The 20,449-nt window shown below is 39.7% G+C and overlaps 1 protein-coding gene across 3 annotated transcripts in view; it reads left to right on the top strand.

Moving 5' to 3' along the window:
- The window catches only part of NCOA7 (nuclear receptor coactivator 7), a 66,747-nt gene extending 47,095 nt beyond the window's left edge, over positions 1 to 19,652 (top strand). For 2 of the 3 annotated variants that reach the window (XM_081856141.1, XM_081856142.1), the window contains exons 11-16: positions 3,425 to 3,572; positions 11,979 to 12,122; positions 12,680 to 12,832; positions 15,223 to 15,318; positions 16,314 to 16,387; positions 17,376 to 19,652. In XM_081856141.1, coding sequence (XP_081712267.1) covers positions 3,425 to 3,572; positions 11,979 to 12,122; positions 12,680 to 12,832; positions 15,223 to 15,318; positions 16,314 to 16,387; positions 17,376 to 17,511 — 751 coding nt within the window. In that variant the 3' untranslated portion in view covers positions 17,512 to 19,652. Of the gene's footprint in view, positions 1 to 3,424; positions 3,573 to 9,074; positions 9,612 to 11,978; positions 12,123 to 12,679; positions 12,833 to 15,222; positions 15,319 to 16,313; positions 16,388 to 17,375 lie in introns of those variants that run through there. The other variant, XM_081856143.1, reaches the window with a different exon arrangement.
- Positions 19,653 to 20,449: the final 797 nt, after the last annotated feature.

Here is a 20,449-nt window from a genome sequence, read left to right on the forward strand (position 1 = left end):
ATGTGCAAATGGCTTTAGATGCCTATTAGGTCCATAAATTACCATATAGCATATATTCAACACAAAAAACAGCGACAATTTGTTGTTGACAAAGGACACCTGGACATATAAAGGGCCCCATTACCTTCAGTAGCTGAGGGTTTCATCAGACCTAAATCTGGCCCTGCACCTACCCTTCTGCAGCCAGTAACTATATAAATCATGCTAATTATTGCTTGTTAATTATGCGTCAGTCCCCCAAGTCCTGACATTGCTCCGTGCAACTGTTATGCTGCATTTCCAACAACCACCTTCTAGGTGCAGTGGTGGCCAAAACAGAGTTTTTGTTTCTCTAAGCAGGGACTGCGTCCTTTGTAAGTTACCCATAAGTCCACCTGGTCAAACTTATTTGTGTACAAATAAAGCTTTGTTTTAGAAGAGTTGGAGTGACTCTGAAAGGCTGGCAAACAAGGTCACTCGCTTGGTTTGACTGGCATGGGCTTTACGTGTTTAGCATTTCAGACCTTAAAGCCTTTGATCAAGATAACATGATTACGGTAAGTTAAGCTTTGGTAATAAAGAGTGAGAGCCACAGCTCATGCCCGCCTGCTGGTGTGACTTGTAGAATGATGCCATTCAGTAAGATTTTTTGGAATGAGGAGAACTGGGCATTTAAGTTTGCACTTAGCACATCTACAGCACTCACAGCTGTAGGTGGAAGCACCACAGGTAGAGAATTTTCTGTGCCCAGTGCAAAATTTGTACAAAATATATTCTTGACCAGTTCCCTACCTTCTTCCCGCCCTCTTCCAGAAACTCAGCACTGTCAGGTTCTCCCCTAGTTTCTTTGTGTATTCCCTGTCTGCAAATTTGGCAACTAGCCTTTGTCTACAAATCAAAATGCTTTAAGCTGGGGGTAGGGAACTACTTACGGGGGCAGGGCCAGATCCAAAATCAGTCAATCTTCTGCAGGCTACATTGACAGGTGGTTGGGTCCACCCGCCTGTCAATCACCTGGCACCAAATGATTACGGTAATTCAACCCATTTATTAGGCTGGAACTTATTCATTGTTGTTTTAATCCAGGGGTAGCCAACTCTCAAGTGACTTGTGATCTACTTTCAGAATTAAAACCTCCCTTTTTTGTGTGTGTGGGGGTGGTTTCAGCTCAAAGTTGTTGAGCTTTTTTAGGGAATAAAAAAGCTGTTTTTGGGAGAGGGTTAAAGGCAAGGGACAAAGGGGTGAAGTCCCTCACAAAAATAGATCTCTATGGATGAAAACAGCAGCACAGAGGAAGCTCTGTCTTCCCTTCCATAGATCAAACAACAATGGAGGGCGGGGCGAGGGAAGGGAGCCAGAGATCGACTGTGATCTACCAAAACCTCACGGTGATCTACCAGTAGATCGTGATCGACCTGTTGGACATCCCTGCTTTAATCAGTTGACAAGCTTGACTCGAAGAAAGTGAGCTGAGAATCCCTGAAATTAAGACAGCAGTGATGTTTTCAGGTGGGCTATCAGCAGGGAAGGTCCTGTTGGTGGTGCTGCAACTGAGTGCTACCGGGCTTCCTCAGACCCATGATAGGGCCTTCTGTGCAGTAATTCCCTGTTTATGGAATGCCTTCCCTGGTACACAGTGTAGGTGTCTCCCTCCTTCATTAAAACAAAATAAAAAAAAATTTCTTTCCAGTAGCACCTTAAAGACCAACTGAGTTAGTTCTAGGTATGAGCTTTCGTGTGCATGCACACTTCTTCAGATACCTCCTTCATTCTTATCATTCAGGAGGAACTGAAAAATCTTTATGTTTACTCAGGCATGTGGTTGCAGAAGTATGTTGGTTCCTGGAACCTTGAAATTATTTAGTTGTGAGGATATTTGAGGAAACAACAATAACTATCATTTTTCTTGTTTTTGTTGTTTGCTGTCCTGGGTTCCTTTGGGAAGAAGGGTGGGATAGAATAATGATAATATACTGTTTGCTCCAAATTAGTATCTTGCAGAAATATATAAATGCTGTATATGTGTTTCTTGAAATTGTCTTATGCTTGATTCCCAAAACAGTTGCTTGAAAATATGCCAGAAGGATTTGCTTCCAAGGGCTTGAGACTCATTGCCTTAAATGTGTATATGAGAGTGATTTGTATGGTTTATCTTTTTATCTAAGAACGGTGATGAGATTAATAGTTGGCTACCAGAATTCACACGCAGTAAAATGTTTATGATTTGATAGTCTTTAACTAAGTGATTGCCTTTCCCTCAGCAGGTTTATGTTTCTGTCTGGTTCTCTAGAAATTAGTTACTTGATATATCACTTTGGAAATAGGCAAGTTGATCTGTTATGGAAACAGGTACTTAGGAAGTTGAGGTCATTTTAATCTGTTTTAGTATTTTAACTTTTGTATGTTTTAAAGTACTTTTGTAGTTTTTGCTTGATTTTCTTGTTTTATCCTATTTGTAAACCGCTTTGAGTTTTTGGGGGGGCTGTCCCCCCCCAAAAATCAAGTGATATATACATTTTGCGAACAGTCTTCCCCAATCTGCTGCCCCCCAGTTGTTTGGGGCTACAGGTTCCAAGAATCACTGACCATTGGCAATGTTGGCTGGGACTGATGGAAACTGTAGTCCAAACTGTTTGGCGCTCACCAGGCTGGGAAAGGCTGCAGTGACACAAAATGAAACAGTGAAACATCATGTGGAAAGACATTAAGTGAGTCACTTGCATTTCTAGAGGGATTCCCCCCACCCCAGTGGAATAACTCAATCGTGGGTAGTGCACTGTGGATTGGTAGGAAGTGGTTGCAGAAAGATTAGATAAAATTGCACCTGCCTTCCCTCTGTTTCTCATGGAAAACCAAAACTCAGGCTGCGGATCACAAGCTGTTACACATCTGGTTGGCCGTTGGAAGAATAAAATACTGGATGAGCTGGGCCTTTGGTCTCAGCCAGAGTGGCCCATTATCTCTTTATGAGTTTTTATTTTCATATATGTTTATCACTTGATAATTGCAGCTTCAAAGGATGGTTTGTTTCCTGTGCTCTCTGAATTAAGGAATACTCTTGAATCTGTATACCGAATGTAAAGCTGCTTCAAAATCGAGGGATAAGAGAGTTTCAGTGTTGAATAACTGCAGTATTTTGCAGTTTGGGTGTTCTGTGAGGTAGGAGTAGGGAGAAAGTGTAAACCTGAGGTTCAGTCCAGCTCTCACCAAATATTTGGTCAAAATCAAGAGCTGCTGCCACATTCACTGAACATGTTCAAAAAAGCTTCATTTAGGTAGTTGGCAAGTGGTGTTAGTATTTTACACTTGCCTAGGAGTAAGTTCTACTTAACTGATTTGGGCTTACCTTTGAGAAGATGTGCTCAGAGTTTTACTGTTAGTGAATCTGCCTCCCATGAAGGGTTTTGGAATGCTCAGCCCCTATCTTTTTGCTTTCACTTCACAGGGTCGATCACCTGTATACCTTCTTTGTACAGTGGTCACCAGATGTGTATGGCAAAGATGCTAAAGAACAGGGCTTTGTTGTGGTGGAAAAGGAGGAGCTTGACATGATAGACAACTTCTTCAGTGAACCCTCAACAAAAAGCTGGGAGGTGAGTGGTATCTGTTTTCAAATCAGAAGTATTTGAAACTCCATGGCAGGATTGATCTATAGCAACACATCTGGCTGCCAAGGAGATTTATTCCTACTGATTGTAACCTGTCGTTGGCCTCTTCTAAAGTAAGTTCATAGTCCTCATGGTTGCATGCATGGTTGGACCATGTGTTACAAAGTACAAATTCTGCTTTTCATGGACTCGGCTACAATGAATAAATGGATAATACAGTCCTATGTTAGTTTTATACTGAATATCGCAGGTTAACTGTAGAGTTCAAATAAAGAACTACATGCATTTGTGACAAGAAAAATGTATTTATTATTTATTCAACTTAATAATTCCAAAATCAACAAATAAATACATCAACAAATACGTAAACATATTATTACAATTTTTAAAAATTACTCCAAATATAATAAAATGAATTACTGTATTTTGTACGTTTGGGTTCCTGTATAATATGAAAATATTCCATTTTTCTATAGAATATTTTTCTTTTGTAGTACTAATAAATTCATTATATACATATACACTCCACTCTGATTTTTCAGTAGCCATTTTGAGGCCTGTTTCCTCTCATATTTCCTGGTAAGTGAGTGCTCCTGAAACCAGACATAAATTCCCTGTTATTACTATTATTAATAATTTATACCTCACCTTTTCCCCTAATGGGACTGAAGGCAGTTTACAGACAAAAACCAGAATGGCTAAAAACTGGAAAATACAATTAAACATTGATAGATTTAAAACTTTATACTTATATAAAATATGCTACAAGGGAAAGAGATACAACTGGATACAACACAAAGACTATGAATTCTAGCAAAATATATTTCAGTCAAATATATTCAGGTTCACTTGTGCAAAATAAATCCTAAACATTTAATCAGTCCCATGTCTTATCTTATCCCTATTCCTAGGAGCTCAGGGCATGCAGTTTTATCTTCACAGCAACCTTGTGAGGCTCATTCATGGTCAAATAATTTGTCCACTACAGAAACAATCTTTCTATGAGTTGTTAGTATAATTTCTTCTTGTTCTTGTTGGCATCCCTGCAAAACTCTTCATTTTGTTAGTGTATTAAATTTATATCTTGCCCTTTCTCCCAAAGGAGCCCAGAGCAACAGTTACATAATTATATGGTTAAATATTTATTATTTAATCTTGAAGCAAAGTTTCTTGTGTTTAACAAAATTGTCTAGATCAGATACACACTTTATTACTGCCATTAATTTTTGTAGACAGATACTTTAAATTCACACAATTCAAAGGATTTGTAGGGTGAGTTAAAGATTTGTGTCATCAAGAGAACAAAAAAACAACAATACAGGTTATGTAGTTGAGGATCAGATGTTAACTTGCAACATCTGCCTGTAAGATAAATTGTTAGAATCTTTGATTCAGAGGCATACACACATTCAGGATTTTTTTTAAAAAATGGGGGGGGGGGGAGAGATGCAGCTCTATCGAAGCAATTTTTTATGCAAAGATTTTGGAGGGATTTGTTGGATAAAATTGAGGAAACAATGGGATATGATATTCCTTCAGGTCTAAAACATAGGATCCTTAAAAGGAAATAGAGTTTTATTTTATTTTAGAATTATTGTTCAATTTACTTGCCATCAAATGAGTTTCTTTTGCAGTGGGAATTTATTGAAAAAACCCCACATACAAATCCCTGTAATTTCAAAATGACTTTATGACCACCTTCCAGGCAGCAATGAAACTGATCGGTGTACAACATAAAATGACAACACCTGTTTTATTATGATACAGAACAAAAATTTTCAGAACACATTAGCTCATGGAGGACAAGAAGTAGTGGGCAATAATAAAAGAATGACATGTATCTTAATGCACAGTTTGGCAACTGCAACCTCATTTTGTGCAGCTCCTGCTGCCTCTTGAATTTTCCCCATCAGAGCTCCTTTCTTCCTTGTTCATTTCCTCGTTTTTCCTGACCTTTTAAGTGACCCCCTGTCCCACATTCTGTGTAGTTTTGGAACAACTGGTTTGGACAGTTGATAAAAACTAACAACCCTTTCCCCGTTTATTTCTTCCCAGTAGTATTTATATATTTGATTTATAAAAACAATTAAAGCATTGTTACATTAAAGCAAATCAGAACATTCAGAAAGAAATCACATGTAGCTTGAGGAACGTAATCCCTGCTAACCCAAATAACTCTACTGGACAGTGGCTCCTATACTAAATGTACCAAAAAGCATAGAGTTAGAAAGCTAGTGGATTATACTCGTTAGGAGTATGACATATGGGCAGAAAATTCCTATTCAACTCTCAGCTCAGGCAGGAATCCCTGAGGTGGCCAATCTCACAGCAAACATCACTCCCTAAAACTGCTATGTGCCCTGATTTTTGTGGTGGTAGTGGTGAAGTTGGGGGGAAATTTTGGCAGGAAAACAATATGAAGGGAGATCCTGATCCAGACTGAGGCATTTTGTGAATAAAATAAAATTTGATTTTTAAAAAAATCGTCTTTGGGGAGATAAATTTGTCCTGTTTGAGTCTAAGCTTCACTGATCCTGCAGCTACTCACTACCCTATGGAAGGAAGGAATGGGAGATGCTCTTTGAGGCAAGAGAACTACTGGTTCTACTACATTGTTTGCATGTGGTGGCAGTGAGAATGTGTCCCGTCCCTAGACGACCTGTGTGTGTGTGTGTGTGTGTGAGAGAGAGAGAGAGAGAGAGAGAGAGAGAATATGAGTATACATATGAGATGAACAGAAAGGTACCATTAGGAGTCGTTTCTGTTTTCCCTACAGAAGCCTAAAGTTGGCACAATTGCTATCTCAATCATTCAGTTATTTTCTTTGTAAGATATATATATATATATATATATAGACACACACACACACTCTTTACAGGGCTGCTTAAAAAAATTCAAAGAACCTTATTATTTCCTTTAATTTCATTTATATAAATGTTTTTATATTCCTCTGACTGGAAGCTGAGGGTGGCTATTGATATAAAGGTGTGTGATAATTACATTTTTTAAAAAAGTCAATAGGTCCAGACTTGCTGTTTTAGCCTAAACTGCCAGAAGCGGCTTAGCTGTTGCCAAATAATGGGAGGGACAAGCTTTGTCTAGGAATACCTAAGAAAGTGTTAATTGTTCCAGGATATGAATCAAGGCTGGAAAGCAAAAGGCAGGATAAAGGCCATTCAAGTTGCCACAGGTAGGCAGGTATCCATCCCGCTGCTGATTTCCTGGCAGCGGGGCACTAAGATGTGTTGGTGTCCTTCCTTTCCTCTGACTTAGAGCAGAAAATTAAACTGATTTGGATGATATAAAACTATAAGATAACAGCCATAAACATTAGTTTAAAATAAGTAAAATCTACAATAGGCTATCCATTTATCCAGTGTGTGTGCTCCTCTGACATGCTGTTTTAGCCTAAACTCCGGAAAGCAGTTTACCCATTTCCAAAAAATGGGAGGGGCTAGCTTTGTCTGGGCATACCTGGAAAAGTGTTAATTGTTACAGGGAATTAATCAAGCACTGGAAACTGTGAAAGGCAGCAGTGCATGACGTATTGGTTGGGCCATTCAAGTTGCCGCATGCAAAGGATATAGAGACTAGCAGTGAGAGCACACAGATGTTTACCATGTGCCCTTCCACATTCTGAGCTCAGTGTTGACGTTGGTTACCAATTTCAAGTTCTTCCTTGTGTTGAAAAGTCACAACTCAGTCAGAAAACATAAAAAGGAACAAGAGTTTATATACCCCTGAACTCCAAAATAAGCTTGGTCTACTACATACAATAGGTTTTAATGGTTTTACTGTATACCACCTTGATATTTTTATGAGTTGGCAGTTTATATTCTTATAAGTATCACACCTCTATGACTAGGAGACTATCTCTTTTGAGATGCACAGTAATTTTCTAAATCACTGCAATACTCATAAATGAGGTAATGGAAAATTTGGGCTACTCCAAATTGTGACCCAGGACAGGGAGCCTAAATGATTACATTATATATGCTGATTTAATATCAATTGCACAGTGATAAGTTTAAAGAAAGATGGGTTTAACCTGTTTTAATTTGTTTTGATTGGATTTGATTTCATTCATCTTAAATCAGTTTTGAACTTTAAAATCAGGTGTTTTTTTTAAAAAAAAAATCTTCACTTGCATTAAAAAAAAATCTCTCTGATAAAAAAGAGAACAAGCTAGTTAAAGAAACTGCAAGTGGCATAGGGATGTGTTCAGCGTAGCACTAAGTGGAACAGTCAGGGCAAGGATTCTTCCTTGCACAATAGAACATTTGCCCCCTTCCCTCCCCCAATGAAATCTATTCTGAGAATTCCCCCATCCCTTCAGAGCAGATTGGGGATAGTGCAGAAAACATGTGGGAGGAAAAGAGGGAAGAAATTCCATCACCTAGCGGTAATCAGTGCACTAGTGGAACTATTTAGTTGAATTCCTTCCAGTAGCACCTTAGAGACCAACTATATATATAGTGAGAGGTTGGGGAGGGGTATTTACTCAGAAGGGTGGTGGGAATGGTTGACGACTGTTAACAACTGCAATTGGTCTTACAAGAAAAAACAAGCAAAAGCTCATACCAATAACAAACGTACGGTAGTTGGTCTCTAAGGTGCTACTGGAAGGATTTTTTTTTTTTATTTTGTTTCGACTACGGCGAACCAACACGGCTACCTACCTGTATTTAGTTGAATGCCACCCACTTTTCTCAGGTTGTGGGTACATATGACCTGTGGTGGCATGGTAGAGGGAGGCTTGACTGCATATTGAGACCAAACAGAGAAATCAGTTGAAGCAATTACGGTATTTGCCATCACACAGAAGACAGGATCCTAGATATGTGGGTGTATGATCTGGAGTGGCCTGAAGCTTATTTTGGGAAGACTCCCATATTCTTTTCTACATATTCTGGCCATTATTTGCATGGTCCCTTGATAGACATATAGTTTCCTGAACCCAGGAATTCGTTCCTGAGGTCCGTACTTAACCTGAAACTGTTCTTAACCTGAAGCACCACTTTAGCTAATGGGGCCTCCCACTGCTGCTGCGACACCGGAGCACGATTTCTGTTCTCATCCTGAAGTAAAGTTCTTAACCTGAGGTACTATTTCTGGGTTAGCGGAGTCTGTAACCTGAAACGTATGTAACCTGAAGCATATGTAACCTGAGGTACCACTGTAGCTAAATAGGTACCGCTCCGGCAGGAAGGTAAACAGCGTTTCCATGTGCTGCTCTGGTTTCGGCATTGTGCCAGAAGCGGCTTAGTCATGCTGGCCACATGACCCAGAAAAACTGTCTGCAGACAAATGGCTCCCTCGGCCTGTAAAGCGAGATGAGCGCCGCAACCCCAGAGTCGTCTGCGACTGGACTTAAATGTTGGGGGCCCTTTACCTTTTAAAAATGTTGTTATGACAGCCTTACTTAAGAGAGCAGCATTCCTTGTGATGGCTGGAGATAAGTGAAATCAAGAAAGGACACTGCAGCTATTAGGAAGTGATGTCCCTTATCTAATGCTGATTAGTGGATGTTTGATCAGTTGGGTTTAGAGGGAAAGTGCATTGACAGGTGATAAAGAGTGTACAAGAGAATCCTGGGATTCCTGCAATTTTTTTGGAATAGGTAAGAGAGCCTGCTCTTGTGAAATCTTGGAGCCACTGTAAATTTATGTTTAGGTAGTACATGGAAATGGCAATAAAAGTAAAAGTTGTTGCAAAACCTAATCTGAAAATGGACTGCTGCTACTATCTGACTCATACCCTATTTACAATAAAGTCTTTTTGCGTTGAATCTGTTGCCAGGCTGCCCTTGGGCTCGTTCTAGAGAAAACGAAAGTAAGTTTGGTATATAAGGCAGTTTAGAAAGCAGCTTGTTTCAGAGTTAGCTGTAGAGACAGGAGCTTCACTTGTGGCGAGAAATCAGAAGGTAATAAAAAAATGAAAATCATAAGAGACAGACAAAAGGAAACGGCTGTGAATTTTCAAATAATATTCTGTGCCAAGCCTGACCAGGAGCCCTTCGTGAAGGTAGGTTAAAATGAAAGTTGTTGTCTTTTAGTTCTTTTGTTTGCCAATTCTCAACATAGAACGTTCAGAATGGGAGTGCTGTTTCCTGGTTAATAAAACTGTTCTCATCATAGACCATATTGAAATGTAGTTGCAATTAAGATACGTTGCATATCATTTTTTTATATGCATGACAAATGCAGTGCTCCACATGGTATGAGATCATGTTGTTGCCCTTGTTGTAGAATGCATTTCTGTTGAAATTGTGATTTCTCATCTTGGTACATATGCCTACTCTGAAGTACGTACTATTGAGTTGCACTTATTCTCTGTGTATAGGATTACGGCACTAAAAGAGCTGTAAAAGGAGTTTCTGCTGTTGCTGTTTGTTTTTAATCCTGTCCTTCAGTGTGTATGCAACTGCCTCTTCACATGCAAATAAAATGCATATTTTGCATCTCAATTGCAGGTGCACATAGTCAACATTTTGTTCCCAACTTGGGAAACACACTGGCTCTTCTATCTTCTGTTTTTCTGTTCATTGTTTTTATCTTGTTTTCATTATTGTACTTTGAGATTTTAATTAATCAGTTCAAGTATTTCCATAAGCCGTCCCTGAGCACTTCCTTCCTGGACTTGAAAAAGGCAGACACACTCCTCTGAAGGACAAGTAGCATATATGAGGTGTTAAATCACATTAAGTTGTTTATTAGGTTTAATTTAGATTGGGGTATGTGTTTTGCAGTTGTTTTAATGTTTAATGCTTTTATGACTGAACTACCTCGAGCAGGCTTTTATTCTGAAACATGACAAAAAATTAATGAAATAAAATAAATAAAAGTATATTACAGGTTTCCATCAAACAAAAAGCTATCTAAATAGTAAATCCTTTAAAAACATTTCCCTCGTTTTTACAATGGTAGTAGAAGTTGGAGGGTCACGGCATAGGAGCTGTAATGGAAAACATTTCAAATACGATGACCTAATTTGACCATAAGCCAATAAATGTCCATGTTTATTTTACACTGTCCTCTTCCTTTGACAGTCAAATATAATGTAGCGAACAAATTAGATCAATATATATAGATGTCCATTACCATAAAACAACCCCTTTAGCTATTAGTTACAGATAGGTAGCCGTGTTGGTCTGCCATGGTCAAAACAAAATAAAAAAAATTCAAAAATTCCTTCCAGTAGCACCTTAAAGACCAACTGAGTTAGTTCTAGGTATGAGCTTTCGTGTGCATGCACACTTCACGAAAGCTCATACCTAGAACTAACTCAGTTGGTCTTTAAGGTGCTACTGGAAGGAATTTTTTTATTTTGTTTTAGCTATTAGGTTAGTCATATCTGATGTGATTCTATGAGAGGCCATGTGGTTGGAATAATGTGGTGGCATGGATAAAAGCCAGAGAGCAAACTCCTCCACATTATAATATCATCCTCTCTATGAACTCTCTGCCCGTTACAGAACAGTTCCTTAGCATACATGTTAAATAAGGCAACTTCTTCCTTTGCTGAATGAATATTACAGTTTAGGGTCAAAAGAGTCCTCTGGGCTTAGTTATAAGGCCAGTCAGTTGCCATCCAGTTGACAATATTTGACCATTGTTGGCTAGATAATCTGGAAGAAAGGAGTCCCCTTGTACAGATCACAGCAAACACAAGAGTTCCTTGGTTTGTGAGCCCTTCAGGGTGCCTGGATTGGGGGCATAGGATAAATCACTTGTTCCATCAGCACAAGGATTTCTCCTTGCGCAGCAGAATGTTCTCCCCCTCTCCTCCCCCTCTGCAGGTTCCCAGATTTGAGAAATCACATTCCCCTAGTGCTGTTAGTGGAATGCCAGCCACACATTCTTATTTTAGGCCTCCCCTTTTATCCTCCTATTTTAAAAAGTAAGAGCACAATCCCGGCCAAAGTTAAGTATTTTAATTCTTGCAGATTTTAGTAAGAGATATTTAGTTTGTGGTACTGTTTACAAACTCAGTTGCTCCAAAGAAAGGGGGGGGGATAGCTGATGCTAAAAGCAGCCCTTTACTGTGTTTCCCTCACAATTTAGTTTGCCTAATTTTCGCCCATGACTAGGTAAACCTGTTCTGAATGAGATAGAGCTATGCCATTGTTACCTGGGCATTAGTTTGCTCTTTTATAGAGCATTTCTTTTCACACATTGTGTACTGCATCAATCAAATAAGTAAATTTCAAGATGCACATGGCATACCCCCAAAAGGTATGAATAGATGGTTTTGCTTCCCTAGCCTTCCCTGTGCTGGGTCACTTTCTCTCTTATAAAAACATTTGAGTACCACTGATCTAGCATTATGGAATAAAACTATTGTCAGACTTTTTTTTTTTAAAAAAGTATCTCTTTTTAAAACCCTTTTTAGATTATTACTGTAGAAGAGGCAAAACGGCGAAAGAGCATTTGCAGCTATTGTGAAGAAGATGATCGACGCAGTGAAGAAGATGAAGATGCTTTGCCTGTCTTAAAAAACCAGAGTGTGCTCTTAGAAAATATGCATATAGAACAGGTAAAGTTTATAAAGGGGAGAATGTATGTGTGTGTGTGTAAGTATATATGTATATATGTGTGTGTGTTTATATAAAATCAGAACATGTTTTGTGTGATGTAGTGGTTAAGAGCGGTAGTCTCGTGATCTGGGCAACCGGGTTCGCGTCTCCGCTCCTCCACATGCAGCTGCTGGGTGACCTTGGGCTAGTCACACTTCTTTGAGGTCTCTCAGCCCCACTCACCTCACAGAGTGTTTGTTGTAGGGGAGGAAGGGAAAGGAGAATGTTAGCCACTTTAAGACTCCTTCTGATCGTGATAAAGCGGGATATCAAATCCAAACTCTTCTTAAAATCCAAACTCTTCTTAATTGTGTGCAATGCATATTAATTTTTGATGCTTTATAAATGGCAACCAGGGAGCCCCGTCCTATGGAGCTTGTTCATGCACCTCATTGTACAGAGGTACAGCTCTGATTATAGGTTGAACTGTTCAGTTCTCATACAGGACGGAATGAAATTTCTAGTGCCACATCAGTTGCATTTTACACTAACTACAGTGCTGTCTTTTATCTTCTAGCTCGCCCAGTGCCTGCCAGCAAGGGTTCAGGGATATCCCTGGAGGCTAGTCTACAGCACACAAGAACATGGAACCAGCTTGAAAACACTGTATCGTAAATCGGCATCTCTTGATAGCCCTGTCCTGCTTGTCATCAAAGACATGGACAATCAGGTTAGGCACCACAACAAATCCTGTTTAATTGTGTTTTGTTTTCCCTCTTGTATTTCAGTAGGAGCGTAGCTTAAAATAAGTCTTGTATTAACAAAAAGCACAATTGATCTCTGTCTTGTGGCTTCAAGTTACTTGAGTGCTTCATAGTGTGAAAAGTACTTTTGCTTCGTGTTCGTTTTTAGATTACATTGGCATAAAAAAGCACAAGTTTATGGATGCCATTGTTCTTCTGTCTTAAAATGGTTGAGATCTAATTATGTCTGCCTGCTTGTGCCCCACTTTTCAATGGGACTTCTGGTTTCTTATCCTCCAGCCTGCACCCCAGAAACTGCTCTGGAAGGTTCTCCAGCTCTCAAGAGCAATTTTGGGGCATGCAGGGGCTGGAATGGAAACCCTGTTGCCCTAGTGGACATCTGCTCATGCTACATTGGATTTTGCTAGGGGTTTAGATGGAGGAGCAACTTAGAATACTTGTAACTTTTGCACAAGAAGAGAAATAATCAATAACAACAACAACAACAACAACAACTTTATTGTCAATGTACAACCTGTGTACAATGAAATTAACCAAGCCTCCCCCCCATACACTCAATCTCATTGCACTTTGTGTGCTTATCACACAACAGACCAACCCTGAAAGTCAGTTGCACTATATTATTTTCCGTTCAGCAGCCTTACAGCCCACAGATAGAAACTGTTTTTTAGCCTGTTGGTACAACTGATTACTGGACTGTGGGTTAAACTACTGAGCCTAGGACTTGCTGATCAGGTCGGCGGTTTGAATCCCTGCGATGGGGTGAGCTCCCGTTGCTCGGTCCCTGCTCCTGCCAACCTATTAGTTCGAAAGCATGTCAAAGTGCAAGTAGATAAATAGGCATCACTCCTGTGGGAAGGTAAACTGTGTTTCTGTATACTGCTCTGGTTCGCCAGAAGCGGCTTAGTCATGCTGGCCATATGACCCAGAAGCTGTACGCTGGCTCCCTCGGCCAATAAAGCGAAATGAGCGCCGCAACCCCAGAGTCGGTCATGACTGGACCTAATGGTCAGGGGTCCCTTTACCTTTGCTTACGACTGATTATACTTCTATATCTCCTGCCTGAGTGTAGAAGATTAAAGAGGTGCTGGCCGGGGTGTGAATCGTCCCTGAGAATTTTTCTCGCTCTCCTAAGGCATGGATCCCTTGTGATGTCATCTAGTGGGCTCAGGGGACAGCCCATGATATCATGTGCTGTGTTCACCCCCCTCTGTAAAGACTTTCTGTCCGTGGCTGTCAAGCCAACGTACCACCCTGTGATACAATATGAGAGGACACTTTCTATTGTGGACCAGTAGAAGGAGGTCATCAATTGTTGTTTAACATTGTTCTTTCGCAAAACCCTAAGGAAATTGAGTCTCTGTTGGGCCTTCCTAACCACCTGAGTTATATTGTTTTTCCAAGTGAGGTCTTCAGTAAGGTAAACTCCCAGGAATTTAAAGGAAGAGACTCTCTCCACACAACCCCCCTGATATACAACGGGGCTAGTTCCCCTCTCTTCCTCTGAAAGTCCAACACCATCTCCTTTGTCTTGCTAATATTTAGGTGCAAGTTATTCTCTAGGCACCATGTAGATATTTTTTTGAACCTCCCCTCTGTACGCTGATTCATCTCCACCTGCAATTAGACCCATTGTGGTAGTATCATCTGCAAACTTAATAACTGCAGTAGCTGGATCAGATGAAATACAGTCATATGTATAGAGCGAGTACAGGTAGGGACTCAGCACACATCCCTGTGGGGTGCCAGTGCTGAGCTTCAGGGAGGGAGATGTATCAGGCCCAATCCTCACTGTTTGTGTCCGATCCCTCAGAAAGTCTTTAATCCAGTCACAGATGGTAGAAGAAAGGTCTAGTTCCATCAGCTTTTTGATAAGAATGTCTGGAAGGAGGGTATTAAAAGCCGATCTGTGTATTGAAAACTGACACTAAGATAGGTGTGAGAGGACTGATAGAACCTCTCTGTGCCTTTTATTGGGGCTATTTCTATGTGTGCATGCTTCAGATGTTTGAGCTTTCAGCTCCTGATAATTCAGCAGAATGAAGGCATCTATGTCTCCTTATCCATTTCTGAACTGCAGTCATATTTATTTACGAATATTTATAAACCAGCAACTCATTACAAACCATTGTGCATGCAATGAAATCATTGAAACATATTATAAAATTTTTAAAATCATAAAATACAGAATAAATGACCAACGCTTAAGAGATATGAAAATTTTCATCAATGTTTGCTTTTCATAGGTTGGTTAAGTAAGTAAAAACAACAGTAACCTTGTTTGAAATGTTTTTGAATGTTTATGCCTTTAAATGTGGACGTATCTTCCAATATAATCGTAATTTTGTTTCGGCAGGTTTTTGGGGCTTATGCAACGCATCCTTTCCACTTCAGTGATCACTATTATGGCACTGGAGAAACTTTCCTATACACATTTGATCCTCTTTTCAAGGTAAGGTGCGCTGAGGATAGTCCTAACACTTTACTTACACCATATGCTTGTTTATGTGAAATGATGCTGAGACTTGTACAAAAGCTCGAAGGTGCATTTCTGAATACATTATTAAGCACACCAATGAAAGGGCTTAAATATACTGATGCTGTTGTATTGGCACAGCTGAACAAGCTTCAGCTTTGTTGGTGTCTGGATGTGAGCGGATCCTATGTAAGTCTGGGCTTCTTGAAGGACGAACCGCATAAAATAAATAGGAAAGGTTGCATTTTCTGACAGAGGCCACATTTTTTTAACATAGCTGTTCAGATGGAAATTGTACAAATCTTCTGTGAGTTGTAGGGAATGTGAAAGAGGACATACAAGACTGTAGGAGCTACAGTGACTTGTCAATACTGTGAATAGCTGACTTAATTTTTGCAATAGGAAAACAGAAAAATGAGGAAGGCGAAAGCAGCCACATTGTAACATTGCAAAATTTTCTGCTTTTAATAAGATTCACACCTAGGAGCATAAATTGACACACAAATAGAGAGGATCAAAAACAACTCAAGAAAAAAGAAGACTATATCAGAATCGCCATAGGGAATGTTTAATGCTTATTGTTAAAACGAGCTTGGGACAACTTTTTTTTTACTTAAGACCAGGGCTTTTTTTCCAGCCAGAGCTCACTGGAACTTGGTTCTGGCACCTCTCAGGGGGGCCATTGTAAGGGAAAGTTGAATGCTTCTCAAGGAATGAAAATGTTTCTAGCTAAGTCTTGAGCAGTGCTGTTTTTCTAGATGAAGAGGTGCCAGAACTCACCATGAACGCTTCCCTTGTTCTCTTATTCTGAGCAGGCCCTTATTCCATCAAAGGCAAAGTTGGTGAATTTTTGACACAAACCGTGTAACTCTCTCTTGCACTTCTCCCCCCTAACCATTGCTTACTGTCATTCTGCCACAGCTGCAACCAACTGTGTTGAATAACTATGATATTATACTCTTCTCCCTTAGGTCTTTAAGTGGAGTGGAGAAAACACCTACTTTATCAACGGAGATGTAACTTCCTTAGAACTTGGTGGTGGAGAGTAAGTTGAATAAGTTTCTTTATTAATCATATTGTTGAAAACCCTCTATGGGCAACCTCTTCCTTTGGGGCTAATCTCTTCAACCATCAGAACTTGACGTGAACAAAAGCTCTAAATGCGTGCATGGCTCTTGTGCACATAGCTGCACTGACTTGTGGGCAAAGGAATATAGGAGGCTGCCTTATGCATAGTTAAGACACTTTGTTCATCTGGTTCAGTATTGTCTGCACAGATTGGCAGCAGCTCTCCAGGGTTTCAGGTGGGTCTCTCCCAGCTTCACCTAGAGGTGCCGAGGGTTGAACCCAGAACTTTCTGCATTCAAAGCAGGTGCTCTGTAACTGAATTGCAGCCTTTAATTACTTATTTCAGTTAAATAATCCAGGACAGTAAATAAAGGAACCACATGAGTTTTTGCCCCAGTCCATTAAGGTCAGAAGAACCATGCACACAACATGCGCAGAAGCCTATATCCAGGTTCCATATATAGTCATACTTCGGGTTGCGAACGCTGCTGGTTGCGTGTTTTTGGGTTACGGACCGCACCGAACCTGGTAGTACCGGAACGGGTTACTTCCGGGTTTCGGCGCATGTGCAGAAGCACTAAATCATGCTTTACGCATGCGCAGAAGCACCGAATTGCCACAGACGTGGCGCTGTGGGTTGTGAATGCTGTGGATTGTGAACGTGCCTCCTGCATGGATCACGTTCGCAACCTGAGGTATGACTGTATCTGGAAAAAGGCCATGTTGACATGTTCCTTTTTTAAACAGCAACAATCCTCTCCTGTCTACTTTGGGGCAAAAACCAACAGACAGGATTCAACCAAAGGTTTTTAAGTCTTGTTGACTTCATGGGAAGAAGGCTAAGCAAATGTTTAACCCTCTAGCTGAAAGAAACAGAAAGTTAAATTGGGCAAATTGTGTCATCATTTTTAATAAATCAAAACTGAATAAATCAAAGTTTTCAGCTAATTTTCTTCTCCTTGCAGTGGCAGATTTGGTTTATGGCTAGATGCTGATTTATATCATGGTCGGAGCAATTGTTGCGGCACATTCAATAATGATATCTTATCCAAAAAAGAAGACTTTGTCATACAAGATGTGGAAGTATGGACATTTGAGTGATGTACATGCTGCCTTAAAAAGTTTACTGAGTACTCAGTGGATGTTGAATATTGGAATGTAGACTGCCTCACAATAGAACATGCTTCTCCTGCCCTTGAAATCTGGTCACAGCCTGGCTGCACAAGAAGATTTTAGGTCAAAAAGTGGAAAGACTTAATTGCATTTTAAAAAATGACCTCGTTTATGTCGTATTTCTGCCCTGCCGGTGATCTTACAGCATGGATGCAAGATGTTTATGGAAGGCATTTGCGATATACAAGTTTGTTTAAAGCAGTCTCATTATTTTTTGTAACTGTGAAAGAATACTGGTGGAAAAACATAGACCTGTATAGTACATTCCATGTGTATTTTTATTCTGCTTACATGAAAACCAAAAAGAAGTAAAAGTTGGGTTAGCAAATTCTACTGCGTATAGTGATGGTTTCCATGAGAAAGGGGGTTAGTCTTTCAAATCAGTATACAGCACTTAAAGGGAGCATTTTTAAAGGAACGTATTTATTGTTTGTATAGTACATTTTTATGAAATGTAGTAGGCATGTTTTTTCTTTTAATATTTTAATTTCAAAATTTGTTAGGAAGATTTATTGACTGAAGTAAATGTCTTAAGCGGTGGTGATGAATCATTTCATTTCTTAGGTATTTTTTATACTTTGCTGGTTTTTTTTTAATTTCTGTAAAAGACTTCGTTGTTGCTTTGTTATTATTATTTTAGGAATCTTGTTTTTGGGCAGAACACATTACTTTGGATTGTTGGAAAGCGGTGCATTGTCAGTTTCCATTATCAAACACAGCTGCCTGGTTGCGTGCTGGAGACAGATCCTCTTTTTAAGAGGCTTAACAATAAAGAAATACCTTTTGAAACAGTGGCATTGTTATGGGGCAAAAAACAGATTCTTAAACTGTGCCCTATAAATTATTCTAGACAAAACTGTGTCATGCCAGACTAGCTTTGCCCTTCTTCTTTTTTCTTGTAAAATGATCTCTTTCTTGAATAAGAGTTGAACCCTGTGGTTGCATTCTGCTTTTTAAGCAGTCACTTTTCTTTCTGCTTATTTTTTTTTTTTTTTAATGGCGTAATGAAGCAGTACTTGAGAGCACTGGGTCCAAATTCAGTAAGAAAGACTAAGTGCTGCCAGTTAATTGAAACTGGAAACCATTTTTGGTTATTTGCCACTTCTAAAAAATATTTTGTTAGGAAGAGGAAGATATGAAAAGTCAGTGCTATTCCTTCCTGAAATGCTGACATTCTCCTAACTTTTTGGAGCCCTTGATAAGCCTTTTAAAAAAGCAAATAAACTCAACATGAGAGAAGGGGTATTTTTTTAAAAAACAAACTGTACTTCCTATGCTCCTGAAAAAGTATCGGTCAATACACTATGCTTGTCACCCTTTAGGATGCCTTCACAAGGCCACCTGTGTCAACCTAGGCTGCATCCTTACATATTAACCAGGTCTTCCCCTGCTCATGATGGCATTGCTTCCAAATGACTTGGAAATAACTGGAACCATCCATCTTGTGCTATATGGCCTGGTCAACCAGATCCAGATTACAAAGAGTAATTTCCTTCGCATATATATTGCTTCTGTGTAGGAAACTCCGTACACAAGTGACATGGGGCAGACACACACATGTCTGCTTTGGAGTCCGTAGAGCTGCACACTAACAATTTGGGCTTGCTGCAGATAGAAAACATCACATGTGGTAAGCACATAATTCTCTACACAGGAGTAATAGCCTTCGTGTACAAAACCGCTTTAGGGCATTTTGTTAACACCTACAGCCCTACACCTTTCACTCTTCTTACCATCGGTTCTACTCTGACAGATTTTCACCATTACATATTAGCATAATACTTTGGAGACATTCCAGGGAACCTTGAAAGACAGTTTTAATAAGGATGAGACACTTGCAGGTTGTAAGCGAAAGGTTTTTTTTAAAAAATAATGGACGTATTTCCCTACTGTTATACACAGTTCATTTCATTATATTGTACTTGTCAGAGCATATCTAAAGTTTGTGTTCTATATTCGAAACAGTGTTGTCCTCTCAAGATTCTGTGACCCTTCAGAAAACTATGGATATTTAATATATGTAATGCAGTGCTATCGCAACATTTTCAATAAAGGAATTTATGCATTCATATGTTTGACGTGAAATTTCTCTCCCCACTCCAGACTTAATAGTCAAAGGTGACAGAGCTGGGAGCACTAAAGGCTAGCTTGCCATATTTGATCTATAATACTTCAAAGGGATATTTATTGACGTTTCCACTCAAACTTGTAAATGTTGGATTTCCCCAGAAATTGCCTTTATCAAACTGCTAGTGACACAGTGGACATTTGCTACATCTGGAACAAGAAGGCACTAGTTCTGGAATTTGGCAATGTGTAATAGTAGGCAAGAGAGTAGCTGGTACAAATGACAAAGGGATTACACATTCCTCACGCTGAACTCTGAACCACTTTGAAACTCTCTTCGCTTGGATGCTGTGTGTCCAAGTGGCAGTGCTCCATATCACATCCAACCCATCTGCATATATGATTATTTTCACCTTGTCCCCTGTGTGTCTGCCCTATTCACTAGTGAAGATGCTTAATGAATCAAAAGCCATTGGAAACGAAGGAATCCTGTGTACCCTCCACACATAGGATTCGTATTCAACATCTTGCAAGGTAAGCAGCCCTTGCACGTTGTGCAGTGCAGTCCTACGACCCATTTATTCAGAAACGAATCCAACTGAGTTCAATGGGATTTATTTCCAAGTAGGCAGGCGAACTGGGGTCTTAATCACTGTTTCCACTCATAGCAATTTTGGTGACGAAGAAAGAGAACGGGATAGAAATGCAACAGTAAACGAAGAGAGCTTGCCTTTTGTTCGTTCTCTCTTTGCTAATTTGCCCAATCCATGGCAATGTTACCAGCTCATTCTGTTCGGCA

Source organism: Podarcis erhardii (genome assembly GCF_964252035.2).
Source record: "Podarcis erhardii genome assembly, chromosome: 3".
NCBI classification, from domain to species: Eukaryota; Metazoa; Chordata; class Lepidosauria; order Squamata; family Lacertidae; genus Podarcis; species Podarcis erhardii.